Source organism: Tachyglossus aculeatus, chromosome X2, assembly GCF_015852505.1.
Source record: "Tachyglossus aculeatus isolate mTacAcu1 chromosome X2, mTacAcu1.pri, whole genome shotgun sequence".
NCBI classification, from domain to species: Eukaryota; Metazoa; Chordata; class Mammalia; order Monotremata; family Tachyglossidae; genus Tachyglossus; species Tachyglossus aculeatus.
This window is the reverse complement of record NC_052100.1, coordinates 6,507,727-6,529,885: the sequence shown is the minus strand read 5'-3', so window position 1 is coordinate 6,529,885 and position 22,159 is coordinate 6,507,727. Positions and strand designations below refer to the sequence as shown.

At 47.0% G+C, this 22,159-nt stretch overlaps 1 protein-coding gene across 2 annotated transcripts in view; it reads right to left on the bottom strand.

The window, feature by feature from the left end:
- Positions 1-141: 141 nt before the first annotated feature.
- Positions 142-22,159, bottom strand: part of RUFY1 (RUN and FYVE domain containing 1) — a 34,978-nt gene continuing 12,960 nt past the window's right edge. For both annotated transcript variants that reach the window (XM_038770603.1, XM_038770602.1), the window contains exons 7-18: positions 20,161-20,226; positions 19,129-19,198; positions 16,131-16,232; positions 14,757-14,873; positions 12,210-12,377; positions 9,154-9,251; positions 6,891-7,010; positions 5,798-5,927; positions 4,204-4,298; positions 3,259-3,307; positions 2,216-2,293; positions 142-830 (exon numbers count right to left, since the gene is read on the bottom strand). In XM_038770603.1, the coding sequence (XP_038626531.1) occupies positions 687-830; positions 2,216-2,293; positions 3,259-3,307; positions 4,204-4,298; positions 5,798-5,927; positions 6,891-7,010; positions 9,154-9,251; positions 12,210-12,377; positions 14,757-14,873; positions 16,131-16,232; positions 19,129-19,198; positions 20,161-20,226 (1,237 nt within the window). In that variant the 3' untranslated portion in view covers positions 142-686. The remainder of the gene's footprint in view (positions 831-2,215; positions 2,294-3,258; positions 3,308-4,203; positions 4,299-5,797; positions 5,928-6,890; positions 7,011-9,153; positions 9,252-12,209; positions 12,378-14,756; positions 14,874-16,130; positions 16,233-19,128; positions 19,199-20,160; positions 20,227-22,159) is intronic.

Here is a 22,159-nt window from a genome sequence, read left to right as displayed (position 1 = left end):
GAACAAAACTCTTTTCCCCAGGTTTTTATAATCCTATCCTTCACATTCTTTAGGTAAATCTTGAATGTGGGGCAGAGAGCTCCCAGCTTTCACAGCTGTGGTTTGACGGGCAACTATGTGGGGGCCGCTAGTTACTCCATCTAAAAAAACCCCAGCTTTTTATTACATCATCAATCATTTGTATTCATATAGCTGTTATAAACAAATAGGATCTATTTTTGGCTCGACATAAAGTGAAGGCACAGTCATTTATACATCTGCAGTTCTCAAGCTCCGTGATGGACAAGTGATGAGGGTGAAAAGTGTGACTGACGCTGCCTGCAGAAAGTGAAACGCGCCAGTGGCAAAACATGGAGGTTCCGAGTGCGCAGAAAGTCCAAACGTTTTGAGGTTTGAGAAGTACAAAGTTACAATATAGAGACAAGCTCTACCATAGAAAAATTGAGTTTGCCCCTCAGTTTCAGCATATTAAACCAATTAAGGGCTATGAAACATTTTCCGAGATTAGAGCACAAACACATGGGTCGGGGGGTAGGAGTGGGGCATCTGTCTATGCCAAAAAGACCTACTGGCTCTCCCTGGAAGGAAAAAAGTTATAGGCCAGCAGAGTTTTTTTGACTCACACAGAAAAACACTCAAGATCCCAAAGCACGCAATGAGACCACTTGGACGGGTGGGCTGGACCGTTAAGAGGAATTGGACGAGCACCTCTGAAGGAGCAGAGTGTGGCAGGCGTCGCAAACGCGCACCGGTTTCGGGTAGGAGGGCAGTGCCAGTTCATTGCTGGAACACGTGTTGCAGAAAATGTGGCCGCAGTTCCGGCAGTGATGCTGCAAGACAGTAAAGACAGTATAATAATTACGGTATTAAGCGCTGGAGTGAGTACGAGGAAGTTGGGTTGGATACGGTCCCTGTCCCGAATGGAGCGCAGTTTTAATCCCCCTTTTACAGTTGAGGTAACTGAGGCACTGGGAAGTAAAGTGACCTGCTCAAGGACACAGCAGGAGAAGCAGCATGGCTTAGTGGATACAGCGCGGGCCTGGGACTCAGAAGGTCATAGGTTTTAATCCCGACTCTGCCATGTGTCTTCTGTGTGACCTTAGGCGACTCATTTCACTTCTCTGTGCCTCAGTTCCCTCATCTGGAAAATGGGGATTAAGACTGTGAGCCCTATGTGGGACAGGGACTGTGTCCAACCCAATCATCTTGTATCTACCCTACCGCTTAGAACAGTACCTGGCACATAGTAAGTGCTTAACAAATACCGTTATTAGTATTATTATTAAGTGGCAGAGCCAGGGTTAAAACCCAGGTCCTTCTGACTCCCAGGAGGCCACTAGGCCATGCTGCTTCCCTATTATGAACGAAAGATCCAGGAGTTGAGACAAAAAACCTGCTTTTTCAGGCTGCCAACTAAATCAGCCTGAAAAATTGGTTTGAAGGTGTCGATTTTTTCTGGATCCTTCCCGTTCTTCATCCCCTTCTCCCGGCAAACTATGGGAGTCCAGATTGGGTCCGATCTCCTTATCCTGAATCTGTCTGTCTACCCCGATGCTTTAGTGCACCATTTAACACGTAGGTGCTTAATAAGAAGTAGAGAATCAGTGTGGCTCAGTGGAAAGAGCACAGGCTTGGGAGCCAGAGGTCATGGGTTCTAATCCCAGCTCCGCCACGTCTGCTGTGTGACCTTGGGCAAGTCACTTAACTTCTCTGAGCCTCAGTTACCTCATCTGTAAAATAGGGATTAAGACTGAGCCCCAACGTGGGACAACCAGATCACTCTGTATCCCCCCCTCAGTACTTAGAACAGTGCTGTGCACATAAGTGCTTAACAAATGCCAACATTATTATTATTAGTATTAAAGACTGTGAGTCCCATGTGGGACAGGGACTGTGTCCAACCCGATTTCCTTGTATCCCCCCAGCGCTTAGTACAGGGCCTGATACATAGTAAGCACTTAAAGACCACTACTGCTCTTTTCCACTGATCACTGCGCGCCCTATTTTCAGCTCCTCAACCTTCAGTCTGGTAATCTATCGGATTTATTGAGTGCTTTACTGCGCGTAGGGCACCGTACTACGCGCTTCAGGACACAGGCTGGCTGGGACGGTTGGATTCCGGCTAGTGGTGCTCAGAGTTACAGGCTCCTTGTGGCTCACGGGGCCCTTTGGTACGGGGGAATGGCAATCGGAACCCTCACCCCTCAAACCCTACCTTCCTCCGGGAAATGGAAAACTCCTTCTCGCACTGCTTGCACTGGGTGGCTTCATCATCTTTCAGCCAGGTGTGGCCCTATGGGGGAAAAAGAAAAAGACGTACCCACCCAAGAATCAGACTTTCGCTGGCAAGTCGTAGGAAGAATCTTTGACTGGGGGTCTGGGGTGGGGTAGGGGGGTCCTTCCACCCTTTACTGGTCACTTCTCTGGGTCCTTCCACCGCCTGAGAGGTGGTGGGCAGGCAGAACATTGATCATCTCAAAAGTCGCTACTGAAACCTTTCCGTATTTTCCTTTTCATCAAGCAGAAACTCCTAATTCAAGGCAGTCAATCAGCCCTTCCCTCCGCTTATCCTGGCTCCTTGCCTGCTACACCCCAGCCCACACACATCCACCTTCTAACACCAACTCAGTCACTGGGCTTTGAGAAGCCACATGGCTCAGGGAATAGAGTCTGAAGGATCTGGGTTCTAATCCCAGCTCTGCCACATGTCTGCTGTGTGACCTTGGGCAAGTCACTGAGCCTCAGTTACCTCATCTGTCAAATGGAGATTAAGAGTGTGAGCCCCATGAGGGACAGGGACTGTGTCCAACCTGATTAGCTTGTATCTACCCCAGCGCTTAGAGCAGTGCTTGGAACATAGTAAACGCTTAACAAGGACCATAATAATTATTATTATTGCTCTCATCTCTCTTATTGTTGATCTCTCGCTCCTCCCTCCCTCCTGACTGGAATCCTCCCTTCCCCTTATGTTCATTCATTCAATCACATTTATCAATCGTATTTATTGAGCGCTTACTGTGTGCAGAGCACTGTACTAAGCGCTTGGGAAGTACAAATTGGCAACATATAGAGACAGTCCCTACCCAACAGTTGGCTCACAGTCTAAAAGGGGGAAATATTTATTTTGTACAGTGCCTGGCACATGGTAAGCATTTAACCAACACCATTATTAGTACTAATGGTATTTGTTGAGCACTATGTGCCAGGCATTGTACTAAGTGCTACTATTATTATTTTAGAGTGTCTCAATCCCTTTACCTTTAGTGCCTTGTTGACTTCTTTAATATCCTCCATCTTCAGCTTTGATCTGAGGGGAGGGGAGGGGGCAAAAAAAAAGGAAGACAAGTTTTTAATGACTAGACACTGGGGTCTAGCAGTGCAGTGACATACTAAACAGGCGAACCCCGTTGAGAGTTATCAAGGACACCTTTTAGGGGTGACCCACTGTACCAAGGGGATTGGAGGCCAAAGCTTCTTGGGGAAGAGCCTGGTTCCTCCCGCTGATTTTCCCTCTACCCAGCCAACTCATTTTGGGCAGGGAACGGGCCTGCTGATTCCACTGCCTCTACTCTCCCAAGCGCTTAGTCCAGTGCTCTGCACACAATAAGCGCTTGATAAATACCACCGATAGATTGATTCTCCCGGGCCTGTGTCTCTCAGTCCTAACGGTCAACAGACGATGTCTGGAACGCTCTGGTCTTCTTCCAATCTGCCGGGAGTGGGGGAAGCTTGTTGGTAGGGAATGCGTCTGTTTATTGTTATATTGCACTCTCCCAAGAGCTTATTACAGTGCTCTGCACGCCGTAAGCGCTCCATAAATAGGCTTGACTGGCGCAGGGGTGGAGCTGCCCGGTTTTTCCATCAGGTTCCTTGTCACCAACCCCCTGTAACAGTCATTTCCCAGCTGTCGCAGACTTCTGTGCTAAATTGTTCGGCAACTAGCCCAAAGTCACATGGCAGGCGAGTGGCAGAGCGGGATTAGAACCCAGATCCCCCAACTTCCGGGTATTAGCTCTTTCCACTAATTCCCGGTGCTTCTAGAGCCACAGGAAGGAGCAGGAATACCTCAGTGTGGCACTGGTCACTTCTGCCCATATAAAGGGGAACTGGTCCCATTCCATTGTGATTTGAAGAATTGGGGTTCAGCTGAGGACTTGCCCCTGCTAGAATTCACCTGTTTTAACAACTGAACTTGATTCTTACTGGCTTAGGTGCAGGCCCATTTCCTGGAGTGCTTGCTCCTGTTCTTCACAGATGTTCTGTAACTTCTCCTTCTCGCCTTGGAGTTTCCGCAGCTCCTACAATAAAAAATGTCATTACTTTTCTTTTTCTTGATATTAAGCACTATGTGCTAGGCACTGTATTAAGCACTGGGGTAGCTCAATCAATTGTATTTATTGAGTGCTTACTGTGTGCAGAGCACTGTGCTAAGCGCTTGGGAGGAATACAATGTAACAGTGGGTAGACACGTTCCCTGCCTGCAATGAGCTTACAGTCTAGAGCAGGAGTCAGACATTAATACCAACAATTAAGTAATGGATTTGTATCTAAGTGCTGTGGGATTTAGAGTGGGGGGCAGATACAAGATAATCGGGTTGGACACAATTCGTCTCAGGTAGGGCTCACAGTCTTTATCCTCATTTTATAAACATGGAAACTGAGGCGCAGAGGAGGTAAATGACAGACCTAAGGTCACCCAGTGGACAGGTGATGGAGTAGGATTAGAATCCAAGACCTCTGACACCAAGGTTCTCTCCATGTTACTTTAAACGAAAGCACCAGCCTAATTCTGCTCATTTTCCCCCAACGAACAGCACCATACCACCAGGAAAAAGTGATTACCGAGGCCTGAAAAATCTGGGATGAACCCTAGAACCGTCTCCCGCTTTATTTATCTTGCCCTATATGGTGGATGGGGGAGTGTCTTGGCTGCAGCTGTTTGCTTCGGGACAAGCTCCTTACCAATATTTGCCCAGAAATCCATTTAGGAAAGAGTCTCTTCTCTTAAAAGCTGCCTCGGTCGGAGAGCTCCATATCCCAGAAACATGGGCAAACCTAACTGTGAATTTTTGTCTGCCTGCTTAAAGAAAAACCTACCCTTTTGGAAAGCTCTAACCAAACCTTAAATTTTTTTTTTTTGGTGGTTGTGGGGGGGCGACAATGACTTTGGTGAATGCGTCTCTTATTTGGGCAACAGCCTGTGACTTTCACAGATGAGTCAGCTTCTTGCCTGTCATTTGGGAAGAAATCTTGGGAAGGTGTTGTCACAGTCTCGAAAAAGCGAAGTGCTCGGCCAGAGAGATGCCTCTTTTTGAGACGGCACCAAACTACGGCATAGGGTCTTGGCCCCCACATCGTGAGCCCAAGCACCCTTTATAGAAATCTCCGGGGAAGGGGCGGCTGGGCAATCAATCCACGGTATTTACTGGGCGTTTACTCTGTTCACAGCATCGTACTAAGCACCTGAGAGTACTCTGATCTATATTATGTCTATTCGACATCGTGATGTTGGCTTCTTCCATTACAGTGGGAGCTCCTTGAAGAGAGGCAATATGAGACTCATTTGTTTTGCCCTTCCCAAGCGCTTAGTGCTGTGCACTGTGCCCAGTGGACACTCTGAATAAATACTACTATCACTACAATCATAACATACCATTACGGCTAAGCGGGGTCGGGGAGGGAGATGGGAAGAAGAGGGAAAATGTCTTCAGTCGGGGCCCCAGAGAGAGATGCAGAAAGCCATGAAGGGGTGTTGCCTGACGACCACATTTTTCTAAGATAAAAAGAGAGACTTTACCTGTTTCAACCCATCAACTTGCTGCAGTTCGGTTTTGAGCAGAGAAGTGGTATCTTTCTCCCGCTCTAATTCTTGCTGGAGAGTCTGTCTTTGCTCTTTTTCTGACTTCAAATCTCTTTCTAGACTTGAGCTGTTTTACAAAAGACAGCCAAAGCAAAGTGAAACAAAACAACCACACCAAACGAGCTCCAGTTAGGTTTAGAACACGACTGTCCTGTCCCAGCTACAATCCAAGATCCGCGAGGGAGAATGTCAGGAAGCAGCAAATGGCTTCGACAGTGCTCAGAGCTGTGGTCAGCCTCGAGTGCAACCGAGACAATCCCTGATTCGTACGGCTTGCCTAATTGCTCTCTCCCGATCTTTGAGTAAACTTGTTTCACAAAACTGACAGATTTTGGCAATGCGGGAGGAGGAGGAAGAGAAGGGTTCCTGCCTGAGAGGAGGGCACAGCAGGAAGGGGGAGCTAAATTGAGATGGGCTTCAGCAGGGAAATGGGAGAAGAGAGAATTTAACAGAGCAGGGTGGGGAGAGTTAAGTCACTGAGCATTGAGCAGGCAGCACTGGGGAGAGTGCAATGGAAGAGACTTCAAGTGCCCTCAACGTCTCCCTCCTTTCTGCTCAACTTAAATCTTATACGACCCACATCACTGCCCCACCTATAATACTTTAATGTGACAAGAATGATGTGACTAAATAAAGTTAAATGGAGGACCTCTGCCCTCACATGGAAATCTGAAGAGATAAAGCTTTGGAAGGCCTAGGTTGGAAGCAAGTCTTAGCAGTCACTAGGGAACAGCAGAGAAACTTGCTTAGGGCCCTGGTTTTTTTGGGGAAAAAAAAAACTGGGAAAAACGAGCAGTGTGATTACAGGAGAGGAAGACAGATGCGTAAATTATTTTTATATAGAGTCCTGGACAGGGCGATGATGATGATGAGGTTTGGGATCCCTCTAACACAAATGCAGGATGAACATGAAGCTAGAATTATCCTGCTCCATCACATTCTCCTTTTCTCTTTTTCATTCCCCATTGTTACCGCACCTGCTTTCCCAACCCCTCCCTCCCTCGACATTAACTTCTACACATGCTTCTACCATTGCTTGTCCAGCTGGGAGAGCTGCTGCCGTAAAGCATCAATCTGGCCACCAAATTCTTGCTTCAGTTTACTGTTTTTCTCTTCAGCTCCCTGCCTGGCCTTCTCAGAGTGCCGCCACCTAATCCAAAATACAACAGATGCAAATCTATAGCCAGCAGTGAAAGGGAATGCCTTTGATCAAATACTTTGGCAACTCCGATGATTCACAGTCTCACTTGTGGGGATAGCTTTCCCAATTTCAGGTTGGGAGTTTTAACATATAGGAGTCATTCATTCATACATTCAATAGTATTTACTGAGCACTTACTGTGTGCAGAGCACTGTCCTAAGCGCTTGGGAAGTACAAATCGGCAACATATAGAGACGGTCAGCAGCATGGCCTAGTGAGAGAACGTGGGCCTCGGAGTCAAAAGGACTTGGGTTCTAATCCCTACTCTGCCAATTGTTTGCTGTGTGGCCTTAGGCAAGTCATTTAAATTCTCTGTAAAATGGGGATACTTGTTCTCCCTCCTACTTAGACCTGCGAGCCCCATGCAGGACAGGGACTGTGTCTGATCTAATTAACTTGTACCTACCCCAGAGCTTAGTACAATGTTTGCCACACAGTAAGTGCTTAAATGCCAAACCCCCTCCCTGCAAAAAAAAAAAAAACAAAAAACAATAGAAAACCAGAACCAGTATTTGTTGAGGGCTTACTATGTACTAAGCTCTTGGGAGGGAACAATAATAATAATTATTATTATAATGACATTTATTAAGCGCTTACTATGTGCAAACCACTGTTCTAAGTGCTGGGGAGGTTACAAGGTGATCAGGTTGTCCCACGTGGGGCTCACGGTCTTAATCCCCATTTTACAGATGAGGTAACTGAGGCCCAGAGACTTGCCCAAAGTCACATAGCTGACAAGTGGCGGAGCCGGGATTTGAACCCATGACCTCTGACTCCAAAGCCCGTGCTCTTTCCAGTGAGCCACGCTGCTTCCCAATAGAGTTAGGAGACACGATCTCTGCCCTCAAGGCACTTGCAGCCTAGCAGGGGAGACAAGACGCTAAAATTACAGGTAGAAAGGGAAGCCACAGGACACATACCATAAGTGCTACCAGAGCTGGGGGGGAACACAGAGGCGTGAGTACCCAAGGGCTTAGGTGGGGCACAAGTACTGAAGTGGCAGTCAAACGGGGAGACTGAGAAGCTAAACTGAAAGGTTTCCTGAGAATGTGATGTCAGAAGGGACAAGCAGTGGTCTACCCGACGTGAAGGGGGAGGGAGTTCCAGGCATGGGGGAGGGAACATTTGAACAAGAGGTCGGATGTGGGAGAGAGGAGAATGAGCTCTTGAAGTCACCTCAGACATGCCCTGGGGGATGGAGATGACCCTCAGTCAGTAGTGACAATGGCTGAGGGAACCTTACCTGGGGCGTTTCTGATGTACATTTAATTCAATCACTCATATTTATTGAGCGCTTACTATGTGCAGAGCAGACTAAGGGCTTGGGAGAGTACAATACAACAATAACCTGACACATTCCCTGCTAGAGTTTAGGTATAGAGCCGTTTAATGAATGGCTAGAACCGCTGGATGCAGGCCCGTTTTTCATTACCACTCAATTAATATTAATAATAATAATAACAATAGCATTTATTAAGCACTTATTATGTGCACATCACTGTTCTAAGCGCTGGGGATGTTACAAGGTGATCAGGTTGTCCCACATGGGGGGGCTCACAGTCTTAATCCCCATTTTACAGATGACGTAACTGAGGCACAGAGAAGTTAAGTGACTTGCCCGAAGTCACACAGCTGACAATTGGCAGAGCCGGGATTTGAAGCCATGACCTCTGACTCCAAAGCCCGGGCTCTTTCCACTGAGCCATGCTGCTTCTCTGCTTCTTACAGTATTGTACTAAGGGTTGTACAATAGAGGTGGTAGACACAATCCTGAAACACCGTGGATTCTCCCCTTCTAGACTCTAAGCTCGTTGTGGGCAGGGAATGTGCCTGTTCATAATTATATGGTACTCTCCCAAGTGCTTAGTACAGTGCTCTGCACACAGTAAGCGTTCACTAAATACAACTGAATGAATGAATAAATGACCAACTGACTTTTCGCTTTCCCCTTCCATCCCTCCTAGCCATCCTTAAACAACTGCAAGCTTGCAGGGGAACTGTTGTCTACGCCAATTTGTTCTTTTCCCCCCACAGTCCTCAAAACTCCTTAACTCAACAGTACTGATTTTCAGGGTGTTTCCAGCAGTATCACCTCTCTTCCATTTGTTTCATGGCAGTCATCACCTTACATGTTTTGCCTTCGTAGGAGGTTATGGCTTCATTCTTCTGTTGCAAAGAGCTCTCTGCATTCTGGGAGTTAAAAAAAAAGTTTGAGTCAGACTATGGGTTAGTTAAAATGCAGAGACAAAAACATCAATTTGGAATGAGAAGTCAGTTTCGTTTTCACCGTGGCACTTTTCTCGTGTTTTTCAAAGTTAGCGCATTAATTGCTAGTCCTCGCCACAGAGATACCCTTGTCGTAGTTTTTTCTGAGGTTGAAAACGGAAAAAGTCACATGATGAAGTCACGGTTGCCCAACCACCATCATCATCATCATCAATCGTATTTATTGAGCGCTTACTATGTGCAGAGCACTGTACTAAGCGCTTGGGAAGTACAAATTGGCAACATATAGAGACAGTCCCTACCCAACAGTGGGCTCACCGTCTAAAAGGGGGAGACAGAGAACAAAACCAAACATACTAACAAAATAAAATAAATAGGATAGATATGTACAAGTAAAATCAATAAATAAATAATTAGGGCCCTGGTTTTTGGCCCTCACCTAGCCTTCTAAAAAAATAAAATAGCGTTCGTGTAATTGAGAACAAACCTTAAGAACAGCTGAACATCTATGTCCCTGAGGTGAAGGGAAAAAAAAAAAGTCGGGCAGAGAGAGACCACAGGGAGAAAGATTTCAAAATGGCAGGATGGTGAAAAGAGGGTAGAGGTTTGTGAAGGAGTCGGCCCCCAAAACCCAGTTATATATTCAGAAAGGCCAGTGACGGCTGCCATGGCAACTGCGGGCATCCTCATTAAGGGGGACAAGTGGCAGAACCGGCGGCCAGAAGATCAGAGCCAACAAGGAGGGCTGGTGCTGACTAGAAGCCAGTCTTCTGGGCGGCAAGTTCTCAGGGAGGGGGATGGAGCCCCCCCAATCCATAGCTCGCCCGGGGCCCCGGTGGAGAGGCCCAAGATACAACTTGGCCATGGTGTCCGGGGGAAGGAGACTGCAGCCGGGCCTGGTCCATTAGCCGGGAGTTGGTTCGTTCTTTCTCTGTTCATTTTCAGGGATGAGGGGGGTCAACCAATTAATCCATCGTGTTTTTTGAGGGCTTACTGTGTGCAGAGCACTGTACTAAGCGCTTGGGAGAATATAACAACATAACAGACACATTCCCTGCCCACAATGAGCTTACGGTCTAGAGGGGAAGACAGACATGAATAAAAATAAATTCCAGATATGGACATAAGTGCTATGGGGCTGAGGGGGGCAGACAAATAAAGGGAGCAAATCTGGTTGTCTCCGAAGGGAGGAGGAAAGGAAATGAGGACTTAGAGAAGGTCTCTTGGAGGAAATGTGCCTTCGATATGGCTTTGAAGAGGGGGGTGGGGGTGGGAGTGTGGGGGGGTGGTGGGGAACAGGCCACTGCTTCTGAGACTTCACAGTGACACACCTAGTGCCCCTCCATTAGCTAATCTAATGGAAGCAGCGTGGCTCAGTGGAAAGAGCCCGGGTTTGGGAGTCAGAGATCATGAGTTCTAATCCCAGCTTCTCCACTTGTCAGCTGTGTGACTTTGGACAAGTCACTTCACTTCTCTGGGCCTCAGTTTCCTCATCTGTAAAACGGGGATGAAGTCTGTGAGCCCCATGTGGGACAACCTTGATTACCTTTTATCCCCCCCAGCGCTTAGAACAGTGCTTCAAACGTAGTAAGCGCTTAACAAATAACAACATTACTATTATTATTATTAATCTGTGGGCTGAATCAGGGCCTGCTCCTCTTCAGAAAGTTGTTGGGCAGGTCTGCTGGGAAAGAGCCACAGAAAAGCTGCAGCTGATCTACCTGTACCTAGTCACTTGGCAGGCGAGGAAGAAAGGAAGGAAGGAAGGAAGGCTGCAGAGAGTCACTCTTTCACTAACCCTTTCCCTCAGAAGCTAAGGAAAAAAAGAGTAATCCCTAATGGTGCCCTTTGACCAGTGCCCCAACTCCCAATCTAAAAAATGGTCTTGGACAGATGACTTTGGACCTCCTGAATCACGAGTGATACTGCGAGTGTGACCACAGGCAATAAAGTCACCTCAGTTGGTACAATTTGAGCTTCCCCCTTAACTAGAGTCTTCTCTCTTCCTTTCTCACTCCCTCCTGTGGGAAGCCTGTTCACTCAATCTTATTTCTGCCCTCTGAGTTTCTAAAAACCCTACCTCCTGCCCTCTTGGGTGGGGAAGCAGCATCAGAAGGTGCTGGTTGGCTCTGTTGGGGAGGAGAGAGGATAGAAGGCAAGTGTAGGTTCTCCTGGAATAATTTTTACATAATAATAATAATAATAATTGTGGACTTTAAGTGCTTCCTATGAGCCAGGAATTGTACTAAGTGCTGGGGTAGATATAAGATAATCAGGTTGGACAGAGCATCCGTCCCACGTAGCAGGTGCCCGGGAGTCAGAAGCAGCGTGGCTCAGTGGAAAGAGCCCGGGCTTTGGAGTCAGAGGTCACGGGTTCAAATCCCAGCTCTGCCAGTTGTCAGCTGTGTGACTTTGGGCAAGTCATTTAACTTCTCTGTGCCTCAGCTACCTCATCTGTAAAATGGGGATGAAGACTGTGAGGCCCCCGTGGGACAACCTGATCACCTTGTATTCCCCCAGCGCTTAGAACAGTGCTTTGCACATAGTAAGTGCTTAATAAATGCCATCACTAATTAATTAATTAATCCCAGCTCTGACACTCGTCTGCTGTGTGACCTGGGGCAAGTCACTGAACTTCTCTGTGCCTCGGTTACCTCATCTGAAAAATGGGGGTTAAGACTCTGGGCTCCATGTGGGGCAGCGGCTGTGTCCAACCTGATCAGCTTTTATCTATCCCACTGCTTAGAACAGTGCCTGACACATAGTAAGCACTTAACAAATACTATCGTCATTATTATTATTATTAGATAGGGCTCCCAGTCTTCATCAGTAAATACCATTGAGTAATTGATTGAACAATGTGGGCCTTAACCCGTCTCAGGTATCGGTGACTCGGCCTCCACCACCCGAGGTGACTCCTACCTGGGCTTTCTGAAACATCTGCAAATTGATGGCTTTGACTTCCTCCACTTGTTGGCGAAGGGCCACGAGGCTGTCTTGCTTTTCGTGGGTATCCTTCTCCAGAAGCTTCATGGCAATCTCCATTTCCGTCTTCATTCCGATCTGCAGTTCCAGTTCTTTCTCTAGCTCCTTGGGAAGAGATTTGAGCCCATCAGACCCTGGCTCCTCGGGGACCGGAGGACGTATCCACCAATTCTGCCATAGCGGACTCACCCAATCAATCAATCGTTATTTATTGAGCGCTTACTGTGTGCAGAGCACTGTACTAAGCGCTTGGGAAGTACAAGCTGGCAACATATGGAAACAGTCCCTACCCAACAGTGGGCTCACAGTCTAGAAGGGGGAGACAGAGAACAAAACCAAACATACTAACAAAATAAAATAAATAGAATAGATAGGTACAAGTAAAATAAACAAATAAATAAATAGAGTAATAAATATGTACAAACATATATACATATATACAGGTGCTGTGGGGAAGGGAAGGGAAGCCCAAGCCTCTAGTCCAGTGCTCTGTACGCAGTAAGCGCTCAATAAATACCACTGATTGTCTGATTGACTGACTTTGGCCTGGGGTTTCAGTCAGGCAGTCAGTCACATTTATTGGGCGATTACTGTGTTCACAGCACTGTATTACATGTTTGAGAGAGTACACTATAACAACAGACACGTTCCCTGCCCACAAGTTTACAGTCCAGAGGAGGAGATGGACGTTACTATAAATAAATAAACGATAGATATGGACGTAAGTGCTGTGGGGGTAAGAGGGGTGATGAATAAAGGGAGCAAACCATGGCAACATGGAAGGGAGTGAGAAGAGAAGAAAGAAGGGATTAGTCAGAGAAGGCCTTCTGGACGAGATGTGCCTTCAACAAGGCTTTCAGGTTGGGGGAGAGTCGCTGTTGGATATGAGGCGGGAGGGCATTCCAGGCCAGCGGCAGGGTGTGCGCGAGAGGTCAGCGGTGAGATAGACGAGCCGACTGGTGGCATCTATCTAGGGCCCGCTCACTGGGGGCAGAGCCCCTGGAGAAAATTGGGCAACGCTCAATGCCCAGTGCCTCATTCAGGGATGTCACTGGTGGCGGACAGAGTACAGGGGCACGGTGGCTATGAGAGCATCCAGTAATTGTTAAGAGCTGAAGGAACCTGGAACAGCCCTGCTCTCTCCCTCAGGAAGCCAACCTATTCACTGTGCCTGGTTCTCGTTTCCTCCACCCTGCCTGGAATGCCCTGTTCTTTGCAGCCGGCAGATTGCCTGCCCCCCCGCTCTACCAAACCCAATTCCTCCAGGAGGCCTTTCCTTGAATCACCTCTCATCTCTCCCTGCCCGACGTCCCCTGCTAACTGCCACTTTGGCCCTCAACCAGTGGTACTTACAGAGCGCTTACTATGGGCAGAGCACTGCTCTAAACACCTGGGAAAGTACGGATAATACAAAAAGTACGATCCCTACCCACAAGGAATCGTGTCACCCTTGGCTAGTCCCCAACCCCAGACAGCCCTTATGAACGTAACCTTACATTTTTATTTCCTCCTATACCTATACCTGATTTCAGGGCCTGTTCCCCGCTGCTAGATTGAACACTCAATCAATCCATAATCGTATTTGAGTGCTTACTGTGTGCAGAGCACTGTACTAAGCGCTTGGGAAGTATAAATTGGTAACATATGGAGATGGTCCCTACCCAACAACGGGCCCCAGCCTCAGCACTGCCCGTTCCACCCCTCACCTTCATAACAGCTCAGGAACGCTCCAGGCACTTGAGCCAAGTTTGGATGTTGATCAGAGCACAGTGCTGTGCACACAGTAAGCACTCAAATACGATTATGGATTGATTGCCTGCCATTGCCTCCTTTCTTGATACTCGCTAGACGCCCACCCCACAACCCATATGTCTGTATCCTCCGACTCAGCCGCTTCCCGACCTGTAATTTATTTTATGTCTGCTTCCCCTCCAGACTGTAAGCTCCTTGTGGGCAGGGTATGTGTCCGTTTATTGTTATATTGTACTCTCCCCAGCGCTTAGTACAGTGCTCTGCATACAGTAAGTGCTCAATAAATACGACTGAATGTAAGCTCCCTACGGACGAGGATCTGGTCTACCGACTCGTCTACGGTAGTGTACTCTCCCAAGCACTTAGTTCAATGCTCTGCCCGCTGTAGACTTCAAGCTCTGTGAGGGCAGGGATCGTGTCTACCAACTGTATTGGACTCGTCCAAGCACTTAGTACAGAGCCCTAAGCACAGTAGACTGTAAGCTCCTTGACATGTCTACCAACTCTACTGGAGTGCACTCATCCAAGCTCTGCACACAATAAGCGCTCACCAAACACCAGGCCTTCTATTATCCTCTCAGTGGGTTTATGTTGCCAACTTGTACTTCCCAAGCGCTTAGTACAGTGCTCTGCACGCAGTAAGCACTCAATAAATACGATTGATTGATTGATTGATTCTGCAATGGAAACTACAGGGCGTCAGCTGGGCTCCTAAACAACATGAATTCTTACCGCTCTGACTCGCTTCTCCTCTTTCAGTTGTTTCCAAACGTCACTGTACAATTCGTCGAGGCCCTGCCGGGTCTGCTTGTATGTCTCCAGCTCCACCTTTGTGTCCTGCTTCGTCACCTGCCAACATCGATGTGAAGAAGCTAAATGTTTCTTCAGTGTTGGTGCCATGTGGGACACGAACTGCGTCCAAGCTGATAAGCTCGGATCTAGCCCAGCGCTCAGCACATGGCTAGCACGTAACAAATACCACAAAAGGGAGAGAGACAGAGGGGCTGAATCGTAGTGATGTGTGCTAGAGAATCAAACTGACTCAGCTTCAGAAACATAATGCCATGATTAGCTTGAAGGAGATGCCTGGGTCTCAGCAAAGTTAATGCTAACGGGTTCCATTCTTAGCTGACAGGATGACAATTGTGAATCAAATCCTGAAATCACCAGTGGAAGTCAAGGCTCTTAACACCTTGATGCCTTTAAAACACAATTTTTTGGCCAAGACGGGTCAAAATCTCTGAAGTGCTAAGGGGAGTGCTAGCATGTTGTGGGGGGAATCAATACATAGTAAATGAAGCAGATGACATGCTTTGGAGGGCAAATACTCCCAGGAATATATGGAATGTGAAACAAAAGGGATCGGAGGGAGAAGCACAAAAACTCATGGACTGAGAAATGGAGCAGTCTAGATATTGGTTAGAGGGGCCAGTTTAAGAAAAATCCTCATCTGTGACACCAATTCCGTGGAGGAAAACATTATTATAGTAATAATAGTATTTTTAAAGCACTTACTACGTGCCAGGTGCTTAGATGATCCGATCTGGTAATCAGATCAGACAGAGTCCCTGTCCCACATGGGGCTCAGTCTAAGGGGGAGGAAGAATAGGAACTGAATCCCCATCTTACAGACAAGGAAACAGGCACTGAGAGGTTGACTGTCTTGTCCGAAGTCATGCGGAGCCAGGAATAGAACACAGTTCTCCCTCCCTCCCAGTGCCTGTGTCCTCTCCACTAGGCCTCCTTGCCTCCCATAGCACTTCCTACTTATATTTTATGTCTGCACGATAATCCAGCTGAGCTGAGCAAGTTCATCATTTGGGAAGAAATGGGGCGAGCACAGTGACCCACAGTCTTCCCGGTGGCCCTTGGGGTCCAATTGTTTTCTCCAGACAGATGAGTTCAGGGCTTGTTCCCACCAGGTGTGTTTTGGGGAGAACCCCCAACCCCCCTACTCACCTTCACAGGATGGCACCCACCTCCCCAAGTGAAAACGGAGCTCCAACTCAGCCACTCTGATTAAACATTAGGTTAAAAAACCTGACAAAGCTAATAGGTTTGTCCAGCCCCTTCCTACCCCTTTTTTCCCCATTTCCAATTTCTAACCTCGACGCTCTTTTCACTTCTTTCCCGGATTAGTTCATTTTGCTGTTTCAGCTGAATCTGTTCTTCCTGAAGCGAATCAATCCGATCGGTGGCGGCTGATAGCTGATCAAGAGAGGAGACAGATTTTAGTGCTGGAGATTGAACAGCCTTGGGAGAGCTTCACTTCATGGGCAATTTCAAATGACCCTCAGACACTCAATAGCTCTTTGCCTTCTTCCCTCAGTTCATTCACACTGGGCCTAGGGACTTCCCTCCCCCACCGATTTCTCCTTCCTTCAGATGGTTGTCTTGGGCAGGGGGCCAGGGATTACAATTCCAACTCGCTCTTCAATTCCTGACAAAAATCACAGAGGGACATTTGAAATTCTTTTGCCGGGTCCCAGCTGGGGGCCACTGACACTACTGAAGCTTTTGCTAAAGGAGGATGGAGGTTAATATCTGCAGTTTTATATGCAGGAATGAAACTAGTGATAAGTGGAGAAGCAGCATGGCCTGGTGGCTAGAGCACAGGGCTGGGAGTCTAATCCCAGCTCCGCATGTGGCTGCTGACCTTGGGCAAATCCATTCACCTCTCTGGGCCTCGGTTACCTCATCTGTAAAATGGGGATTGAGACTGTGAGCCCCAAGTGGGACAGGGACTGGGTCCAAATCCGACTTGCTTGTATCCACCGCAGCACTTAGAACAGTTCCTGACGTATAGTAAGTGCTTGTTGTCACCATTTAATTATTATTATTATTATTAAATTGGTGACAACAGTCAGCTCATGACAGGGTGAGGCTTTTGAAGTCGGGAAGAGTGGCAAAAACGGAACACAGGGAAACACACACAAAAGAAGGATTAAAACAAATCTCTCTCTTTCCACCTATGAGTACAGAAAATGAAGATCAGACTCTTCATCCAAAACCAGAGAAAAGCATCTAAAATTTCCAGTTAAATTAAATCTTCCTCCACCAGCCAACCCACTCCTCAGCCTTGAGGTGCTTAGCGGTACAGAACATGGAAAATTGTACAGCAAACAAGCCCAGTTGGAAGAGACTGTAAGCTCACTGTGGGCAGGAAATGTGTCTGTTACATTGCTATACTGCATTCTCCAAAGTGCTTAGTACAGTGCTCTGCACACAGTAAGCGCTCAATAAATACAACCAAGTGACTAATCAATGGTATTTACCGAGCGCTTACTATCTGTAAAGCACTAAGCGCTTAGGAGAGTACAATACAACAGAATTAGTGGACATTTTCCCTGCCCTTAGGCAGGTGTAGGCTTTTGTAAATCACCTGAGACCTTCTGGAATGTTCCATCATCATCAATCGTATTTATTGAGCGCTTACTGCGTGCAGAGCACTGTACTAAGCACTTGGGAAGTACAAGTTGGCAACAAAAAGAAGAGAACACAAGCCAATTTCTAGTGGGAGCTAAACCTCTTAAAATACTCAGGGTCTCTCTAAGCCCTGACTGAGCCAGGGACTCTTCTTCTGACAGCCTCTAAGCCAAGTCCAAGGGCTGGGTCCACACTCTCTAGAGGAACCTTTGAGCAATCAATCAACTGTACTTACAGAGCGCTTACTATGTGCACAGCACTGTACTAAGCATTTGGGAGAGTACAGTTTAACAGATTTGGTAGGCGCATTCCCTGACCGCAATGAGCTGAGAGTCTACAGTCCAGCAATCCCTCTCTGCTTCTGAACCCAGTCACTTTCATTCATTCAATGGTATTTACTGAGCACTTACTGTGTGCACAGCACTGTACTAACCACTTGGGAGAGTACAATACTTGACCCAGGGGAGAAACATGGAGGCTTTGAAGGGCGCTACTCTTACTATGAGGAATGAAGACAGGAGGGAAATGTAACAATTCTCCTCCTTCCCCCCAGGCAAAGCACTGCAGGCAGTTTCCATTCTTCCATTTCCCGTTTGAAAATGCAAGTCTCCTCCATCCAAAGGCAATCCTAATTTCTTACTGGTTTAGAAACAGGGCTTCCATTTCTCAACTTAATCTATAATCAGCAGCCACACAGCAAAAAAAAGACTGCCTGGCCCCTCTGTGATTTGAGCTTTGCTTTGCCCCTCACAGTTACCGCCAGAGTGAACTGGTTTTTACCTTGGCATCTTCCTTCTGTCCCACAAACCAAATGTCAGTCACTAATGACTCGAATCTACTCCGACAAATTACAGCAAGCCACCACATCTCAATGGTGGGAAAGACCGTTCATAAACTAAACCCCCCTACCCCGGCAACCCCGAGGCTAAATGTATAATGAAACTTGCTTCTTGTTACCCCACAGAGCATTCCAGTGCTCACTTACCCATAAAGAACCTGCAAAATGATTCTCCCCACCCCTTCTCGTTTTGGGCTGGGAACATGTCGGCTAATTCTGTTGTACTCTCTCAAGCGCTTAGTACAGTGCTCTGTACATAGAAAGCACTCAATAAATATGATTGATTGAAACAGATGGAGTTGCAAGAGACAGGGGCCACGTCTGAGCAGGAGACGACAGCTAGCAGGAGCAGAATACCCAGACTACTGAGTGTGCTCTAACAGGCAAGACGGCTACCCTGTCGACCTCTTCCTCATTTCTTCTTCTTCCCATCCTTTCATTTTCCTGTGAGCTCCATATGGGACAGGGACTGTGTCCAACCCAACCCCCTTGTACCTACTCCAGGGCTTTGTATAGTGCCTGGCACATAGTATGCACTTAACAAATACTACAATTATTATTATTATTATTATCTCTCTGACCCTTTGGGTTCCTTCGGGCAAGGGGAGTGACAGTTGTCATTAAGACTTCTGAGAATCTTGTGGAGGGAAGTTTCCTGGGACCTTGAAGGACGATCGGGGGTGGGCATTAAGTGGGGCTCCGGCTGATGCTTCTAAGCTCTGGTGGGGGAATGGGGGAAGAAAAGGGGACGGGGATGGACAAAAAGCTAGTCAGTCTTTCCCATCAGTGATGCAGCTTAAGCTAACTCTTAGAAATCTGCTTTCGAAAAAAGACACAAACCTCTTCTTGAAGTTTGGCGTTGCTCTTTTCCAAACAGTCTATCTTGGCTTGAAGATCCCCAACGGTGCAGCTGTAAGCAAGGAAATTAAATTCGACTTAAAAAAGGTCAAACCGTTCCACCTTCCCCCAGTCCTCCCTGTTGGGACAGCCTACAAAATATAGGCAGTAAAAGTGAAGAAAAAGGAGCGCTCAACTGCTTTAGGCTGGGCTTTTAGAAACTGGCTTTGCCACTCTCTTATCACAGACGACAGTGATGACTGTGCTATCTGTTCAGCGTTTACTAGAAGCCAAGCACAGCATCAAGCCCTGGGATGGAGATAAGATAATCAGCTGGGATGTGATCCTTTTCCCCAAGGAGCTCACAGTGGAAGGGGAAAGAAGAGCAGAAACCGAGTCCCCATTTTACATATGAGGAAACCAAGGCTCAAAGAAATGAAGTGACTGGTCCAGAGCCATTCAGCGGGCAAGCGGCAGAGCCAGGATTAATATCCAGGTCCCGTGACTCCCAAATTTGAGCTCTTGATCATCCTCCTATGTAGATTGTGAGCCCCATGTGGGGGGCTAGCTCTAGATGATGAATACTCAAATTCATTTTGTTCTGGTCCTGTTTTCCCTCCTACTTAGACTGTGAGCACTGTGTGAGACAAGGACTGTGTCCAACCTGATTAGCTTGCAGGTCCTCCAGTGCTTAGTACAGTGCTTGGCACACGGTATGTGCTGATATACCACCCATACTATTACTATTAATTTTGGGGTACCAGAGTGTGAATATTTCCTTTGCAAAGAATCATTCTGAAGGCACAATTACTGCCTCTTATAAAGTGTTATAACTAGAAGAGGAAAATATTAGGAACTGATTTGGTCAGCATTGCAAACTATTTTGCTGTGGGCAGGGAATGTGTCTGTTTATTGTTGTATTGTACTCTCACAAGTGCTCAGTACAGTTCTCTGTATACAGTAAGTGCTGAGTAAATTCAAAAAATACAATTGAATGAATGAATGAATTTCTGAAAGTAATTGTTCAAATCCTACCTCAGCCGTCGGTTAAGTTCTTCAACATAATTCTTTTGATCCAGAACATCGGTTATATTTTCATGTCTTGAATTTTTGGCAAACAAAAGAGAAAGCATTATTTAACACCCTTATTGCAAACTAATGATCATAATTGACAACAAACTACTATCGCTATCGTCAACTAGTAGATCAGAACAGCTGTTCTTGTTGAAAAACAACAACCCAGGTTATAAATAGGAGCTAGCTGGAAAAATGAGGGGCGAAAGAAAATAAAAGCAGTAAGTAAAATCCAATGGATGTTGCTAGATGGAATTCTTACTGAAGGCCAGTAGAGATGCCCCTCTTCACAAGTAGGTGATGTTTTCTAGTATTAATGACCGTACTGACTTGCCTAAGAGCCTCACCCTGGTTTTTGAGGAAATAAAAAGTTATTTTAGTACCACATAACTGCAGGCAGTGATTGATAGCTGCACTCACTGGGGGGAAGCGCAGACAACAAAGAAAATGCAGCATACAGGGATATGTGTGAGTATGTATGTGCATGAGCACTCATTATGGGCAGGCATTGTCATGCTGTACTTGCCTACTCAGTCTGTACTTCAATCTGCTGCTCGGATCATTATTCTACAAAATCATTCAGTCCGTGTTTCCCCACTCCTTGAGAACCTCCAGTGGTTGCCCATTCATCTCCACATCATACAGAAATTCCTTAGCACCGGCTTTAAAGCATTCAGCCACTTTGCCCCCTTCTACCTCACCTTACTGTTCTCCTACTATTACCCAGCCCACACATTTTACTTCTCTAATACCAGCTGATGCGCTGTAAAGCTCTGGGGCAGTGACTGATGGGCTTGGTGATGATGAGAAGTGATCTGGGCCTTGTCTGTAAGGATAAGTTACAATGACCCTCTGAAGATTCAGGGCATGAGAACCCTTTTCCGCTAGAAGAAAAAACCCCAAAAAATCTTGCAAGCTGAGGGCAACCATGGCCAATAAGTAAGGGCAGGGAAAGACAATGAGGTGTTCTAATGAGGAAGAAGACACCTTGAACCTAAGGCAAAGAGAGTTGCCACAAGTGACTCTTTGACAACTGTAGAAACCAACGGCTTTTAGCCAAAAGGAAAAAAGTTAGCACTGCTCCAGGGCCGAATAAACACTTTTCTCGTGTCTCCCTAAAGGAATCATTGAGAAGCAGTGTGGCTCAGTGGAAAGAGCCCGGGCTTTGGAGCCAGAGCTCACGAGTTCAAATCTCGGCTCCGCCAATTGTCAGCTGTGTGACTTTGGGCAAGTCACTTAACTTCTCTGGGCCTCAGTTCCCTCATCTGTAAAATGGGGATTAATGTGAGCCCCCTATGGGACAACCTGATCATCTTGTAAGCCCCCCCCCCCCCTCCTCAGTGCTTAGAACAGTGCTTGGCACATAGTAAGTGCTTAATAAATGCCATCATTATTATTATTATCCCTTGGTGACCCAATGTCCCGACCCCCCAAGCCTTGAACCCACCGAGGCCGGAAGCAGGGATCTGACACCTGCTGTCCATGAGGCTGCAAGTGGTGGGAAGCGGAATCAAGCTGGGGGGAGACTGGCTTATCCCAGCGCTAATCCGTTCAACTACAACATTCTCCGTTGATCACAGTAAAAATACTAGTGAGAGTATCTGTTAAGCCCTTGCTATGTGCCAAGCACTGTGTGACGCATGAGGTCATCAGAGGCTGACTGAGAAGAAGGAGGGAGAGCAAGTAGTTTATCCCCATTTTATAGGTGAGGGACCTGAGGTCCAGAGGACCATAAGCTCACTGTGGGCAGGGAACGTGTCTGTTTATTGTTATATTGTACTTTCTCAAGCGCTTAGTACAGCGCTTTTCACACAGTAAGCGCTTAATAAGTACGACTGAATGAATGAATGATCTGATCATGATCACCCAGGAGGTCAGGGGCCGAGTTGGAACTAAAACTTGCCTCTTTTGACTCACAGCCCTGAGCTCCTCCCACTGGGCCACCCTGACTTTTGCGTCA